Source organism: Priapulus caudatus, unplaced genomic scaffold (genome assembly GCF_000485595.1).
Source record: "Priapulus caudatus unplaced genomic scaffold, Priapulus_caudatus-5.0.1 Scaffold644, whole genome shotgun sequence".
Taxonomy (NCBI): Eukaryota; Metazoa; Priapulida; class Priapulimorpha; order Priapulimorphida; family Priapulidae; genus Priapulus; species Priapulus caudatus.
Genome location: NW_014577705.1, coordinates 137,235 through 153,561, shown reverse-complemented (window position 1 = coordinate 153,561; position 16,327 = coordinate 137,235). Strand labels below are relative to the sequence as shown.

General features: G+C 40.6%; 2 protein-coding genes across 7 annotated transcripts in view; one reads left to right on the top strand and one right to left on the bottom strand.

Moving 5' to 3' along the window:
* LOC106812407 (PX domain-containing protein kinase-like protein) overlaps positions 1–13,648 on the bottom strand; it is a 29,255-nt gene extending 15,607 nt beyond the window's left edge. The window contains exons 1-17 of one of the 6 annotated variants that reach the window (XM_014816280.1): positions 13,529–13,648; positions 12,415–12,552; positions 11,965–12,153; positions 11,459–11,555; positions 10,960–11,037; positions 10,314–10,387; positions 10,039–10,113; positions 8,877–8,981; positions 8,438–8,576; positions 8,062–8,186; positions 7,391–7,508; positions 6,588–6,666; positions 6,057–6,183; positions 5,853–5,927; positions 5,420–5,528; positions 4,097–4,143; positions 2,043–2,136 (exon numbers count right to left, since the gene is read on the bottom strand). In XM_014816280.1, the coding sequence (XP_014671766.1) occupies positions 4,130–4,143; positions 5,420–5,528; positions 5,853–5,927; positions 6,057–6,183; positions 6,588–6,666; positions 7,391–7,508; positions 8,062–8,186; positions 8,438–8,576; positions 8,877–8,981; positions 10,039–10,113; positions 10,314–10,387; positions 10,960–11,037; positions 11,459–11,555; positions 11,965–12,153; positions 12,415–12,516 (1,506 nt within the window). In that variant the 5' untranslated portion in view covers positions 12,517–12,552; positions 13,529–13,648 and the 3' untranslated portion in view covers positions 2,043–2,136; positions 4,097–4,129. Of the gene's footprint in view, positions 1–6; positions 2,137–4,087; positions 4,144–5,419; positions 5,529–5,852; positions 5,928–6,056; positions 6,184–6,587; positions 6,667–7,390; positions 7,509–8,061; positions 8,187–8,437; positions 8,577–8,876; positions 8,982–10,038; positions 10,114–10,313; positions 10,388–10,959; positions 11,038–11,458; positions 11,556–11,964; positions 12,154–12,414; positions 12,553–13,528 lie in introns of those variants that run through there. The other 5 variants (XM_014816281.1, XR_001394329.1, XR_001394330.1 and 2 more) reach the window with 5 other exon arrangements.
* A 50-nt stretch (positions 13,649–13,698) lies between these two features.
* LOC106812403 (structural maintenance of chromosomes protein 1A-like) overlaps positions 13,699–16,327 on the top strand; it is a 40,018-nt gene continuing 37,389 nt past the window's right edge. The window contains exon 1 of the mRNA XM_014816272.1: positions 13,699–13,913. Within this exon, the coding sequence (XP_014671758.1) occupies positions 13,805–13,913 (109 nt within the window). The 5' untranslated portion in view covers positions 13,699–13,804. The remainder of the gene's footprint in view (positions 13,914–16,327) is intronic.

Here is a 16,327-nt window from a genome sequence, read left to right as displayed (position 1 = left end):
ATATATTCGTTGGAAACGAAGCAGCAAAGAAAAGATGCCTTGCGTCTGCTGGCCGCCGTTTGAGCGGGAAACGGATGAGAGAAAGCGGACAGACAAACAGACTGGAGCGATATTGTTCCTATGCTATACTGACTATCGGCGCGCGAATAAATATATAGATATATATGTTCATGGTAATATATCTGTCATGGCAGTACTAGGCGGCTGAGAGCAATATATACATACACGTTATATTCTTGGGCTAGCGGCCGCTACGCACGGCTCACCAGCTGCAGTGTATAAGATATGACACTTCACGTCTCCCCGTGGTATGTAAAGGCGTCTACCGGTGTCCAACTGTGTATGACGCTCAATAAAATCAGGCGGAAAGGCTAATATATCACGGGGCAGTATAGTGATAATGTGGTAGCATGCGGAAGCGTCGGCAGTAACCTATTTCTGAGCTTACAAGACGCTGCGATAGACCGCGCTTAAATTTAGAAGTTAATAATAATACGAGGAAAAGGCTTGACTACATAATAGCCCTGCCTACTACCAGGTCTGTGCTCAACATAATTAAGGGCGCACTCTTGTATTCGACATAAGTGCATTAATACTATTATATTCTATATTCCATATAATATATTATATTATCAAGAGCGTATTAAGAAGCTTCTTCTTAATACGCTCTTGATAGTATCCCCCCATATTCGCTGTATTTTAATAAGCCCCCCGCACTGTCAGCACTGTGCAATATCTACTGTGGCTATTCCGCGGAGGTGTATAATATACCGTACCTTAGCTAAACATCTTAGCATTAATCCTGCCTGCTACACACCGACCTGCTTAAAGGATGGCAGGAAGATTTTCGAGACATTTTCTAGGAAAAAAAGCTTCCTATAAGCCGCGAAATGCGGTAACAACACTTAACCTAACTTCTAGCAACATGACAAACATAGTTATTAAGTAGTGCGCAAGAGCTACCGCTAGCGATCATAGATTCAACATACACTAGACGCAGTCACAGTGTAACAAACACGATAGGGCGTTCAGCGTGAAGCCGCACGCGTTTATGCACGCCTTGCATATGCAACACACGCCTGCCCACATCGCGTTTGTTTTATTCGTTTTTTTTGCACAGATAAAAAATAAACTATGTTTTTCTCTCGTGTGCCGAGCACAACTGCAGATAATAGTTCAGTTATCCAATAGCAGAGACATCCCGCCTACGTGGTTACCATAGTTTGCAATAACCCCTCTATACGCATGCGCAGTCAGAACCGCTTAAAGCCAGCTTCAAAACAGTCTACTTTTCCATGTCTACAAGGCGATTACAGATACGCGCCTGCTGTAATAAGTAACAATGTTACGGAAACTCTTTCTTACTTACAACATATAATCAAAATATCTCAGCTATTAATTAACAACCAACAATACTCGAGTAGATCCTCTACTCTCTGACTCTCAGACTCACAACAAAGCTCTTGGAATTTTCACAACATACATTAAACGTTTCACACATTTGCTGTTCAACACTCCTAAATATTGGTAATTACAAGTTAAACTTCTTATAACAATAAAACGGTGGTTATAGGGTAATAAACAAACGATTAAAAACTTGTGCGATCGGTAATTCAGAAACCATTGGACTCTATAATTATATTCGCAAGTACTACGTCCAAACTTGTAATAAAACCAACAATCACTCAGCGAAATCTAGGTTTTGCTAACGACACTGATGGTCCTTGCAACCGAAAGATTTTACTTTGTTCGCACTCTCACTCGCTATAAAGAGATGATGACGTCATCCATAATGACGAACATGATTGCCTGGTCAGATCTCTACCTTCGCTTACTGTCTGTTTAAGGTATCTAACCACACAGAGAGTCGTATGGCTGGTACTGCGCCACACGCGACGCACCAACACCTCTACATCCGCGGAGCACTCTTGTCCTCTGTCTCTGCCTTTTTCAGTGCAGATTTACTAAAGCCTTGTATAGATCCTAAGAGGGCGCCACGGTCGCTGGAAGGCAGGGTTGGTGAGCTGACAGGGATGGCACTGGGCTGGGAGGGCTGGGAGATGGGAGCGGGTAGGGTTCCAGGCGGTGGGGGAGGCAGAGGGGGTGTCAAAACCTGCGGTGTGGGGCTGAGTGTACCTGAAAATGTCAGAAGAAATATACGTTGTAGACAAAAACAATGAGAATTCCAACAAATGTTACCTGACGGTCACGTAAATCATCGATCCGAATGAAACTTTCACCGAGCTAAACCTGCAGGTGTTTATTCATTTACATTCCACATACGACACTGTACGTTTCTACACTTGTGTTCACCCGCCGTCACTGCACGTGAAGTCGGCACACAAGATGGATAACTGTATTGTTTATTGATTATGTACCATCAATTTTCTTTCGCTAGAGAATATTCAATGATAAAACTCCGGCTAATACGCCTAAAACCTTTGCACTACTGAAAACAATACGTTTATGCCATCATCTCCATAAAACATTCGAGATTCCATGGCGTGTCGTATGTGTTATGAGGGATTAGATACTAGTGCTCATAGGGTCTATGTCCCCCAGGGTACTATCGGAGGGTACCCTGGCTACGGTTCGATATATCGGAACGTACCCTGGTAACTATCTGATATGGTTAGGGTTAGAGTTAGGGTTAGGGTTACGGTCAGGGTTAGGGAGTAGGCGTAGGCGACTCCCTAGACTTGTTAGTGGAGTAGGCGAGGTACGATCCGGCATATTAGATAGTACCAGGATACGTTCCGATATATCGAACCGTACCCAGGGTACCCTCCGATAGTACCCTGGGGGACATAGACCTTTTAGCGATACTAGGGTGACCTGAGTTAACAACAACGCATCTCAATCAAAACATAAACCACAGATACCGAGTTTATGTTAAAAAAATAACGAGAGAATATGAGACCACATTTAAGAAAACCTATACAAACGCATGACAACCTGCTAATATCAATCGCCTGATACTTACACGATACCAGGGGTTAATAATGACAAATTTGTCATTATTAACCCCTGAGGACACTAGCGTAACCTAGAATAAATGGATAGATTAAAACTGCTTTTCACGTGCAAAGTGAACACACAAAGTAAGTGACGGATAGAAACTGTAAAGGGGTAGAGAAAAGTTATCAACGTGCAAGAATAAAACACCAAAGGTCAGATCATAGGAGTGTACGTGGTACGTAGAACCAAACATACCAGTGCCAAGTATAGCCTCTTCCACCATGTTACTAGAAGGGTGAGCTAAGAAGGAATTCCTCACACCAGCATACTACGACAGAAAGTATGGACATTTCCAATGACCCAGTAAAATCCACCTTATCGCATAAAGAACTGGATACCCTTCTCCGAGTACTAAGAAGAAAAGAATCTTCCATTGATATCCACCCATCCTGCCAACTATATCCATGTATCAGGTACGGCATAAGAATTATAAAGATTGGGTGTATATGACCAATGGCAGGCGTTTTAACATGTTTAAGGAGTAATACTACCAATGATGAATGGGCAGCCGTCCACACTACAATACATCAGTGCTAGTAAGGGTAATCTAGTCTAATGTCAACTTGTGTTTCAGCGTACATTAGGACATAGCAAGCTTGATTTTGGCAAAAAAAAATTCTAGTTTAACTGTTTATTTCTCGGTGAATGAGCGATGTGTTACAGATGTAAATAGTCATTGATACTGTAAACATGAAAATGTCCCACAGTGGTTTTCAACAGTACATCGGGCTTGGTAGGTGTCCTCTGACCTTCATCACATTGGACTATTAAGATGTAGGGAGTATTAACATATTGGATTATCTAATGAATGCAACCAGCATGCACAGATTTTCCATGATGCTGTATCGAAAAAAACACCAACTCTCCACATGCCTACATACTCGATCTACCGATCTCACTGATCTACGCACGTTGAACGAAACTGTAACAAACCCCAACTTGCAACCTATGTGCACTATAACAGCTAAACATAGACATGACAGAAAATGTCTGTTGACAGTCAGCATGCCTGGTATCTACGAGTAGTGGTAGTAGTAATAGTAGACTAGTAGTAGAATATGTATAAAACCTTTCAAACCTATGATCCTTTAAATTGCCTGGCGCAAATAGTTCACGTTTTCATGCCTGCAAGCGATGTATAAACGTTAAATAATGACTCGCACGTTGCCTACTTACACCGTTCAAGGTTAAAAATGCGATCAGATGAATAGATTATCAATTTTATTGACAGCTGCTAAAACCTCTGTAGTTATTTTCCCCAGTTAAAAACTTCAGAATTGCAAAATCTTTACAAACCACTAAGAGTCTAGCAGCTGCTATAATGCTACTACAGTAAACAGCATCCACTTCACATAAGTATCAGCCAGCTTGCTGTTCATGTTGCAAGTTTCATGGCAGTGTAATGCAGCATGAGAAAAATGCGGGTTGGGCACATAGGTGAATACTCATCTATCCCGAATGGGAATAATTCTGAAGGCTACCGGTATCCCCTGTAGCAAGAACTTAAGCATGGGATTAACTATACATAAGTTTATGCCGTTAATGACCAAAAAAATGTGTGAAAATTGGTAATAATTTAGCGAAAGACCAAGAAAAGTGACAGCCCAATAATGTATTAATATACGTTTGACCACACTAGACGGATATAGAATGTAACACAGTAGTAGTTAACTAGCTAAAATTAGGTTAGCACATATAGAGACAACTTTAGACAGTATTTACAGAGTCTACAAGTTATAGCAATTTCAACACAGCTTTCAACAGAACAATGGCTTTTTGTGAAAATTTAGCTCATGTTGCAGATTCAAAAGCCTACCTGACTTATCATATAGCCTAGCCTACTAATCATATTATGCTCATTCTTGACTAGGGATAAATCCATCAAATCCGTGTACATGTACACTGATAAATTGTCAGCACCTCTACCGGATCACCTATGAACATCATGAGGAGTATAATAATATCAGTATTGCAGTAATTATAATAGTAGTAGCAGCATATATGATATCACTCCTAGCACCTTTTTGCAGGCTAGACACGGTTGTGTGTGCAGGTAGGAAAGCAGCTTGGACACCAGCAGTGACAATATTTTAGCATTTGTTGGCTATTATCTCACCATACCAAATGTGAATGATCATATATAACGTACGTATATGTGCAAATCCAAAGCAAATCAAAATCAAATCATGCGACAGTAAATTTACCCAGGAAATAGGTAAAGACAGTGGGGGATCGTGAAATAATTTCACGTGATGGAATATGTACCTGCCACCAGTGGCATATGTATAGATGGAGAGGTCTTGTGAGGTAATTTTACATGATTTAATATGTACCTGCCACCAGTGGCATAAGTAAAGATAGGGAGGTCTTGTAAGGCAACCTGATGCGGTGGAATATGTACCTGCCATCTGTGGAGTCGTGGACCGGCTGCTGGAGCTGTCACCACTCACTCCGCCATTCACCTGCTCTGAACTCGAGTTCTGTGCAATCCTTGCTGCAGACAGTGCTTTCTAGATCATCGCAATAACAATTACATGTGAGCACAAGGGAAGGTAATGCCAATGCTTACAAGCCTCACTTCTTACGTGTGCGCATGCATTAAATCAAATAATGCAAATTTAATTACACAAACTTAGTACTTAGTAATTTGTCTAAACAAATTCATATCAGTTACTCAGATCACTTATTTGTTTCTACCTATGATTGCCAGTTAGTGTTAGATAGATAGATAAAGACAAAACATTAAAATATTTAGTTATAATCAATATTTAATCTAGAAGATTGTAGAAACAGAAGCTGACAATAGAGGCCTAACCGTGTTTAAGCCTACAAACCTTCTTTCGTTTTTTCTTTTCTTCTTCTGACATGTGTTTTGCTTGTGCCTTGGAAATCCGTTTATGCTGCGTTATCTAAACAACGATGAACAACCAACAATATTACCACATCGTGATCAAAATTTTCGTGAATAACTTTTCAACACATTCCTAATTTGATTTTGAAGTATAAGTTCAGGAAGTGAAGTTTCAAAAATGCCTCACCGCTTTCTTCTCTTCTTTTAACCGTGTCTCCATGGCTTCCTTTGATTTCTGAATGGCTTCTCTGAGCCGCGAGGAAACCTTCATCTGCGGCTTCTCCAAGTATGATACCGGCACATCGCTGAACAAACTACACGAGAGAAAATTCTAATCTGGTTGCCAGAAAACTCACATGGAAACTCAGTCGTTTCGCCCGGTTGTATCATGATGTTTAAACAGTTAAAATGTGTTAAAAACTGTATTAGTGCTCAGGAATTTGATTCAGAATTAACATAAAGTACTACTAGATGGCACGAGTGTAGCCAGCAGCGCACGATTGTCATAAACAACAAAACAGCTTATATCATGAATCTATAATGGCATAAAATGGCACAAAGTCACGTTTCCTGCAAAAGTGACGACATATTAGACTTATGGTAAACAAAACTGGTTATGATGTTTCTGATAACGGGCCTCTGGCCTATAGCAGCAATGCACAATCATTCAACAAATACGATCGCTCTTGATATCATGTGGCTCTGTCGCAATACTCACGGCTGGGCGATGAGAGTAGCAACATCGGGAAGACCGGTCCGCAGTGCTTCAGAGGTCAGCACCATCTCCAGTACCGACCCTGACAACACACAGACACACACACATACCAGTGTCAGACTTTGCACGAGACAGAAACTAGTTTACTAATATTCTGTCAGAACTTTCAACCCCGACGTAGTGGATGCAAGGTTTAGCAAAAGGCGTGGCCATGTTGCGATTGAATAAGGCACTATGTGCGGACGGGAGTCCAGCACCCTTTCCCGGGAAATTTATGCGTGATGTTGCAAATGCACATTCCTTTGTCCCATTGCTGTGAATATTGTAATTGCCAACATTCCAAGTAACAGGGTTTAAAACATTGCCAGCAGAACCACAACTATGCTCCCTCTTCATGATTTCATAATTTTGCCCAACCAAGTAACTTATTGGCAAGAGAACCATGCTGAGAGAGAGAGAGAGAGAGCGAGATACGAGAGAGCGAGAGAGAGAGAGAGAGAAAGACCAGAGAGAGAGAGAGAAGAGACAGGAAAGACAGAAACAGACAGAGAGACTAGAGAGACAGAGGAAAACAGAGAAAGACTAGTAGAGACAGAGAGACACGAGATGACAGAAAGAGACAGAGGAGCAGAGAACGAGAGAGAGAGAGAGAGAGAGAAGACGAGAGAGAGGAGAAAGAGAGAGAGAAGAGAGAGAGAGAGAGAGAGAAGAGAGAGAGAGAGAGAGAGAGAGAGAGAGAGAAGAGAGAGAGAGAGAGAGAGAGAGAGAGAGAGAGAGAGAGCTGTAATTTCTTGCGGGGTACTTACGAACTTGAGGGGAGCAGCAGCTTGGTAGGCTATCACAGGTAGCTGAAGCGAGTGGCGTGCCCACAGCCATCTCATACAGCACGTGCCCAAAACAATACACATCAATGGCTTCAGTGCTCTGCAATGCAATGCACAACTGCATAATGAAAAAGAGATATTCTAACATGATAATCTTCTACAGAACGTCAGTTATTGTAGCTAATCACATCGAGTTAGGAACTTATATTGTGAGGTACATATAAGGTGAGTGCTAGCAGTCAAGCTACAAGTATAAAATGCAGTGCTTCTAGTACTAAAGCTCTAACATGTTGTTTTCATCTTCACACTCTGTCAATAGTATTTTGTCACGTTTTCCTTACCTGACCAGTGTGCTGTTACCATGAAACGATTTCAATATACAAATACATGACATATACATTTGTTTATCTATTTGTATAGTTTCACTTTACAGACGAATAAAAAAGGTATTCCATAGTGTTGTTCGACAGATAATTTAGGCTTGTTCTGGTAAACTGTTAAATCTGCAATACCATTGACCTGGTGTGAGTATTTCTTAAACTTAACGCACTGTACAGATATGCATTATTTCAAACTGTGAATCTTTGCATTTACTGACATAGTTACGTCCACAGAAAGGTACCTAAGAACTAACTAAGTACTTGTGTTATTACCGAGGCACGTTTCAGCAGAGTGATGTAAGATCGGTAGAAGCCAGGCAGGCCTAGCAAGTGATTCTCCACATCCAGTAGCTTGCAGGATCCATTATCTATTATTACGTTTCCCGCATGCAAATGCCCTAAAAAAGATTTAACATGCAAAATGGTAAGAAAACACACATGCATGTACGTATGCACACAAGGATGCATACACACACCCATATCTATACTTTTAAGAGTTTCTCATAAATAAGGCCGCAACCATACCTTAACAACAACGCTTTTCCTACTCTCTATTATCAAGTACTCTAATGCGTAATTATTGCAGTGAGTTGGTTTAGAACATCCATGACATTTCTTGCCATGAGCAGCAATAATACCAAGCACTTACCATAGGGTAGACCTTTGTCATGGAGGAACTTTAGTGCTTCTAAGATCTGTCTCCCAAAGGTCTTAATTTCGTTCTGTGGCAACGGAGTAACACTCTTTGGCTTTCCATACTTCTTCAGGTATGGTTGCCTGGGTCTTGTCTGAAAAGTGAACAATGCTGCTACTAATAGTATAACCAAGAACACATTTGTGTCTATACATGCCTATACATATCTATCTCATAATATAGTATAAATATGTTCATAGTATAGCTGCAAAGCACCTAATGCTGCTGAAAAACAGGCTCACTGATTACATATTAACAGGAGTGAATAATAATAGATTATTATTATTATTATTCACTCCTGATATTAGCATGTCAAACATTGATCCTCATCCAATCCGTTTGTAATCATCTCGCTTTTAACTGTTAGGAGACTTTGCATGACTAGCTGCCTTACCTTGTATACACGGTCACGTAGAGTTCCCTCAGAAATGTAGGTCCTAATGGCTAGGCCTCCATTTTCATTTGCCATCGCGAATGTGATCGGGAGAATAAATGGATGCTGAAACGAAGCAGCCATGTAGTATATGTTACATGTTTATATGGCACACTGAGGTGATCCCTTGTGCAATAGAGAACAAAAATTACATACTGTACAAAATTACTACAGATCAAGAGTAGATAATAACACTAGAGTGTGACACCCGATTCCCGCATTTTTAACCGATTTTTCTCATCAAAATTTGCCACCAATAAAGAAGCGATCCCGCATTTTTAACCGATTTTTCTCATCAAAATTTGCCACCAATAAAGAAGCAAGTGTATACGTTCCTCAGCTTATTATGACCACTAATCACTCACCTTCGTGGAACTGATATTCGTTTACATATATTTGCTAGCGTATTGCTATAAATCGTAATCTTGCACGAGCTGAATTCGATCAATTTACCGCTAAAATGGCGCTATTGTTGTGACCTGTTAAGACAATTTCTGAAGCTATAGTGGCACCAATATTTAGCAATGGACGGTTTCCAAATCATTCGTGCCCCGATAGGGTTGAGAGACAATCTAAATTTCGAATTTTGATCTCGTGAAGAACCGCAAGACGCGCTCAGTTATTGTGATCGCAACACAAGAAATTGACATACTATCTTACATAAGTAATAATACAATAATAACAATATTCTCTGTAGTAGTTTGCAGTAAGTATCACATTACGCACGCGCAGGTAATCAAGTACATTAAACCCCTATCGGGGCACGAATGATTTGGAAATCGTTCGTTGCTAAATATTGGCGCCACTATAGCTTCAGAAATTGTCTTGACAGGTCACAACAATAGCGCCATTTTAGCGGTAAATTGATCGAATTCAGCTCGTGCAAGATTACGATTTACAGCAATACGCTAGCAAATATATGTAAACGAATATCAGTACCACGAAGGTGAGTGATTAGTGGTCATAATAAGCTGAGGAACGTATACACTTGCTTCTTTATTGGTGGCAAATTTTGATGAGAAAAATCGGTTAAAAATGCGGGAATCAGGTGTCTCACTCTTGTGTTATTATCTACTCTTGCACAGATGCATTGAGGCCTTACAAACTGAGCAATGAATCTTACTTTCAAAGAGGGCAAAAGTCGCATTATCGAATCCAGATCTTTTGTAGAGAGAAAGTTGTCAGGTCCTAAACTTGCCTATAACAAGAGACACATGGTTAATAGTAAAGATGTGTCATGCACACTCCAAACAAAACAAACTTTAGGAATGTGCCATGCTTATATAAATAGTATGTTGGGAGTTTGAAAAACAAGTCTTGATATTGTAACTTGATAAAATAGTGTCACATTGATAACCAATAATGTTTACAACATACACGTCCAACTGTTAAACTTACCCAGGTCAGTAGTTGTCTGTGTTTTGGTCTATCTACATGTTTTACCATGAAATACTGTTTTTTGATTCTCCAGCCTAAAAATGATATAAAAATTTGGCATTTTTTACACACCCACAAAATGTTTTAAACAACCAGCCATTTACAAATTAACTGGATCACAGCCTGCCTGCTATGTTACACAATTAATGACAGATTTTATCAAAAAATATACATTAGATCAGTAATTTTACACAGTAGAATAACAGTTGTATAACATAGGCTGAGTATTTTACAAGACATACCTAAATCCTTTTACTCTATCAGCACAATGAAGGAAACTACTATTTAATGATTTGAACAATGCTAATGCTTATAATAGGTATGCCCAGCTACACAAAATCTTCAATTACTTCAGACGTAAAACCCGTGTTAGCAAAGACATCGAGAAAACAGACATCTGCCTATGAAGGACAATGTTGGATTTACCCTTTGGTGGCAGTTATACATTGAAACCATTTCTGATAGAGCAGGCACTATTGAACAGGAACCTGTCTATGAAGCCCTAGTTTGATCAACACAGTCGCACAGGGTTAACGTTACAGACAAACATGACCGGCATCACATTACTCTAAGAATATTTTGCTAGATCTAAAACTTTCTCACTCACCTATATCCTGCTGAACTTCTGACATCTCCCACTTTGGTTCTGAACGAAAGAACATGGACACATGCTGCAATGCGCTCTCTGTAAATAGAGAAAAACTCTTCATGAATGACTCAGTAGCATCTGGAATGCCTTCACGCTGGTTAATGAAGTTTAATGATAAAATAACTTCGCCTCTGTCCTGCCGTGTGGGAAAGAGAATGAAAGAATTGTTGTAAAGGAGTCTAGCTATCTTGCTGCTTTACCACTGTGAAAAAACTCACAGCATATATATATATCGTATATAGTACCACAGCATCTGGTATCAGGTAGGTACTTGTGTGAAAATGCTCGATGGACAGTGTACTCCCAACAAAGTACAATGATGCACAGCGATGGTCTCACACTACATGGCACACAATTTTCAGAAAACATGCTATGTTCCTAAACACTGCCAGTAATATCTATTAATTGAACAGAGGACATTGCTGGCCTTCCAAGCCTGTCACATTCATCATCTAACCTTGGTAGTTTATTGCATAGCTTTCTGGATCTAGGAACTTCTTCACAAGAATGTTGGACGACACCATCAGATGGCCAGCGAGTGCATCCAAGTATGACTGGAAAAAGTAGTAAATTCTGAAATCATCACCAGCACATGGTTACATAGTCATACCATATCATTAGCACGGCTATAAAAATGGTTCAAGTCTTGGTACAGCTAGACTTGCTACGTTACGTAGCCAGAGCAGAAAGTTTACAATAAACTAAAGTAGCACACCTTTACATAATAAACACATAGTACATGTATAACCTAAACATACATCAATGACCAAATCGAACCACCCTACAGCGAGTAGTTACAAGCTCGTGCTAATGGCACTGTATACGATATACTTGTATCTACATAGAATGCATATATATAGTTTGCAATAAACTCCAACGTGACAGCGATATCTGGTAATGCATAATTACATCAAATCTTTAAATAACGTTTCAGAAATAACAGCCAACACTTATAGCTTATACCTGTAGACCCTGCTGTCGCTCAGCTACAAACTCCCGGTCCAGGTTGCCAAACACCTTTTTCGATGGCAGAGAAAGGTCAATGCTGTATGTTTGTAGGGTAGCATTAAGGCTAGCGAAGTCACTGTAGCGGCGTGTGACACGCCAGCAATTCTCCGGAATTGGTCCTCTTTGAACTTTGATCACATAGTCCTTCAAAAATGGAATTTCTCAATATTAAACAAACTATTACTTCAAATACCCATATATAGAGAGTATGAGCAAGAAGGAAAAAAGGCAAGGTCATCCCTGTGCTTCTGCCTCTTAATCTAATTAAAGGTACGGGCACACATGTATATAGCAGTAGCTCATAATAAACAGCAAGTAGCCTTTAAAGATGGCAGGTCATTTTTTAGAAGTGTACATACTAGCACAGGGTTGACAGTGTCATAATGTTAGGGGGTGTGTACTAACAGTGTGTCCTTGTACGGTTTGAGCTGCTTCGATAATACAGGACAATGGTTGTGTATCATCCAGCACATGTCCTGCTGGTGGTTTCTCCAGAATGTCCATCATGAACTTGTACACGCTGCGTATTCTTTACATTTGAACCTGGAGATAAAAGAAAAATTGCACGCCTTGCATGAATAATAGACTAACTTCAGATATACATAGCTGGGCACCCTATCTGCTATCATACCAACTGTTGAAGGCATTAAAAAATAGAATTTTAAACTGATCTGCAATAGTACCTGTCCTGATTCTGCTGTTTTAAATAAAATTTCAAAATAAATTAGTTTATTAAATTTCAACAGACAAGAAATGTACGGTAACTGTCCACCACTGCGGTGTCATTCTTTCAAGTTCTTCTTTGTCCTATTAAAAATAAATGTTGACATACATTGTATTGACCAATCACGACTTCTCAAAGGGCAGTATTTTCCAGAAATAATCTCTTCCGACTGAATAGGAATCATTGACACATTGTATAGAGTGTACATATTTGGCTTATGGTACTTACAGTTATAGCTAAGCTAGGCTCATAGATAGGGTCTATGTCCCCCAGGGTACTGCCGGAACGTACCCTGGTAACTATTTGATATAGTTAGGGTTAGGGTTAGGGTTCGGGTTAGGGAGTAGGCGTAGGCGACTCCCTAGACTCGTTAGTGGAGTAGGCGAGTCATAGACCCTCTCAGCCTATGCTAGAAACAGCCAGTATTATGTATAGCTCTAGCCTCTAGTACTATAGCCCGCGTACAGTTGCCGCAGGCCCATCACTGAGTGGGGCACTAAGAGTTGTACATACTCAAGTAGCTCTAGAACTATAGCCCTTCGCTCTGCCACAGGCCATCTCCTATGGCAGAGATAAGGGCTCTAGTAATATAGTTATAGACTAGAGCTAACAATCTTAGTCTTAGTCTTAGTCAGTCTTAGTCTTACGTATGATACTATTGATAGTAGGGTATTGATACTGTCACCGAGTCTGAGGCAGGGCTGCGAAGGCTCCACTCCAGTGCATGAACGTAATTAATTACACAGTGACTATACTATTTAAACATGAACTCTAACATGAAGATAATGTATTTACCTAAAATTGCACAAGCTAACTAACAATAGAACGGGTCCTCGGAAAGAAAGATCCCCAAAATAAGTGTTGACATGCGGTTGACTTCTGAGAAATACACGGACACGAACCACCCACTTGTTTACGAATGCTCTTTTGCTCAGTCATACGCGCAATTAATTGAGGGCGCCACTAGGTTATGTATTGTTTCCCGCCATTACATGTTTTTATAATACCGCAGGAAATATATTATATTCTACGTAAATTTGAACTTGCTATCAGGTTCAGGAGTTGCCCATTATGGGACATCTGAAGTATATCGAAGTTGATAACTTCAAGTCGTACAAAGGCACACAGAAGATAGGCCCTTTCCGGAGGTTTACCGCTGTTATTGGTCCAAATGGAAGCGGTAAGCACGGTCCATCCAGTTCAAGGATAGAGAACATGGGTCCCAATAAAACCAATGTCATTTACATCAATATAAATATAATATTATAATAATATAATAGGTTAGGGTTATGGTTAGGGTTAGGATTAGGGTTAGAGTTATAGGGTTGTGTTAGGCGCATTGGTTTTATTGGGACCCATGTATGATGTTCATACTCATAGTCATAGGCCTACTCAGTCATACTTAGTCATACCACTACCACTACCAGTTCTAGTTTAAGATCCAGAGAGACATGATACAAGATTGCGTGGCACAGCTTTGCTGTTGATCCTGAGCGCTGCGCGCGGATGAGACGCGCAGTTCCGCGGGATATGCGCACGCGACCGCGGGGATGTTCAAACTTCAAGTATGAAGCGCTGTCCGCAGTGGAGACGTGCGCCAAATTCGAGGCTCGGCGCACGTCTCCACAGCGGTCAGCGGATGCTCTGTAGTTTTAGAAGATGACAATGATTATATGGACGATATTCTAGAAATTGGAGATTATAAAACAGTAAAAAAAATGCTCAGTCATGCTATGTACGTGTAACAGTCGGAGAGCCTGGTCGGTTTAGCCCCAGATTAGCTAAATCAAAAAGATTAGAATTTAATATGAACAAAACAAATATAATGGTTACATAAAATTCACAAACAAAGAAAGGATCGAGGGGATTAATAGGCAACCAAGTAATCAAAAAATGCACCAAATATTCATACCTAGGGAATTTAATTAATGATATAGCAGGTTATAACGCTATGATAAGAGTCCGAACTGAAAAATGTAGGGAAATAATCATTACATGGGCAAAAGCGCAAAATTGTGGAAATCATACTATAGAACTTTAAGCAAGAGTGAAATTATGCGAATACACAGTTTTACCTTTCTTCCTAAATAACAGTGAAACATGGACTAACTTAACTAAGGAAGAAGTAAACATGTTGGAGGCTATCCAAAATGATCCAAGAGATGGCGCTGTGGCATGTAAACATTGGCTCCCGAAGCGAGTTTTTTTGCCGAAATGTTTACTGAATGATGCACTCATTGACTTGCGACAGCGAGTGAAAATGCAGAAATTTTTTCTCTTTGATGCGAAATGCATCGGCCGGGCATTTCATTATTTACGAAAAGTCAACGGGCTGGCAGTAGGTACAGGAGTCAGCTCACGTCGTTGACGCCCCATTCATGCCCATCAACGAATAAGGTGGGGCTTATTGTGCTTACAGATATGCGAAAATGCAACAAAAGGACTTAGCACTGTGCGCAAAACAGCGTGTTATATTCGTATTTGTGCCAAACTCTAGCGTATGAAATCGTTCTAGTCTAGCAGAATGCCCTAGTTCCTGAGATCTGCGATTCCATGCTCTAATAGTATTGTACCTAAAAGTTATAAGAGAGAGGCGCGGCATAGACTGTGATTGGAAGACACAAAGTGTCAATCCTCGGCGAGCCTCGGCATCGTGGCCGCATCACGTCAAGACACACTGCAGCGACAGCGACCGCGACCGACCGTAACGACAAATGACAAAAGTCGCGGCGACTGGCTTTGGCTGGCCCCCAATTTTTAGCTCATCTGACATAGTCAGATGCAGCTTGTAGAATCGCTTGATCGTCCGTCCGTGCGTCCGTCCGGGCGTCCGTCCGTCAACAGTTGGGCACAAATCTTAACCGCTCGACGTACGGTCACGATATTCGGGATGTGGGGGGGTAATCCGAAAACGAGTTGGGATGTCGAAGCTGGGGGGCAAAGGTCAAAGGTCAAGAGGTGTAAAAGAAGGGGGAACATTCACTCCTTAACTTAAAGGGAGAGTTTACTCTAGGTTCTAGGGTTATTTTCAGCTAATTTAGGTTATAATTATGGGGTGAGTGGTGGGATTCATAGTAAACCCTGTTTTCGATCCAATGAAGGAAATGTGTTGCATAACACGCTAAAAGTGGAATCGCACCAGGATGTATCAGGAACCTCTCAAAGGAATGTTCGTGGGGATCGTAGTGAAAGTTGCCACGAGATGGCGTGTACGTTTAGTGTCTTCAGATTAATAGATGCGAAGCTCTCATCCGTACGTAGGTAGCAACAACTATTTGCAAGACAGAAAGGTAAGCACTCATCCATTACCTACGGGCAGCCTACAGGCTCAAATTGCAATAGAGAGCTGCCACTGTAACATATTAACGCCAGGCAAAAACTCCACCAGTACTCCACCACACACATGGCAACTGGCAGTGCACTGGCAGTCACATCGCTTACATGTAACATACTGACAGTTACATAAATCCTATAGCAAAGTCAGGATGCATAGAAATAGATTTAAGGAGGTCATTGAACTTCTTTAACCAAAATTTAGCTTTTGAAATTTCACCTGTGCATTGTAGCTCATAAAATGCACGGCATGCTATAAGA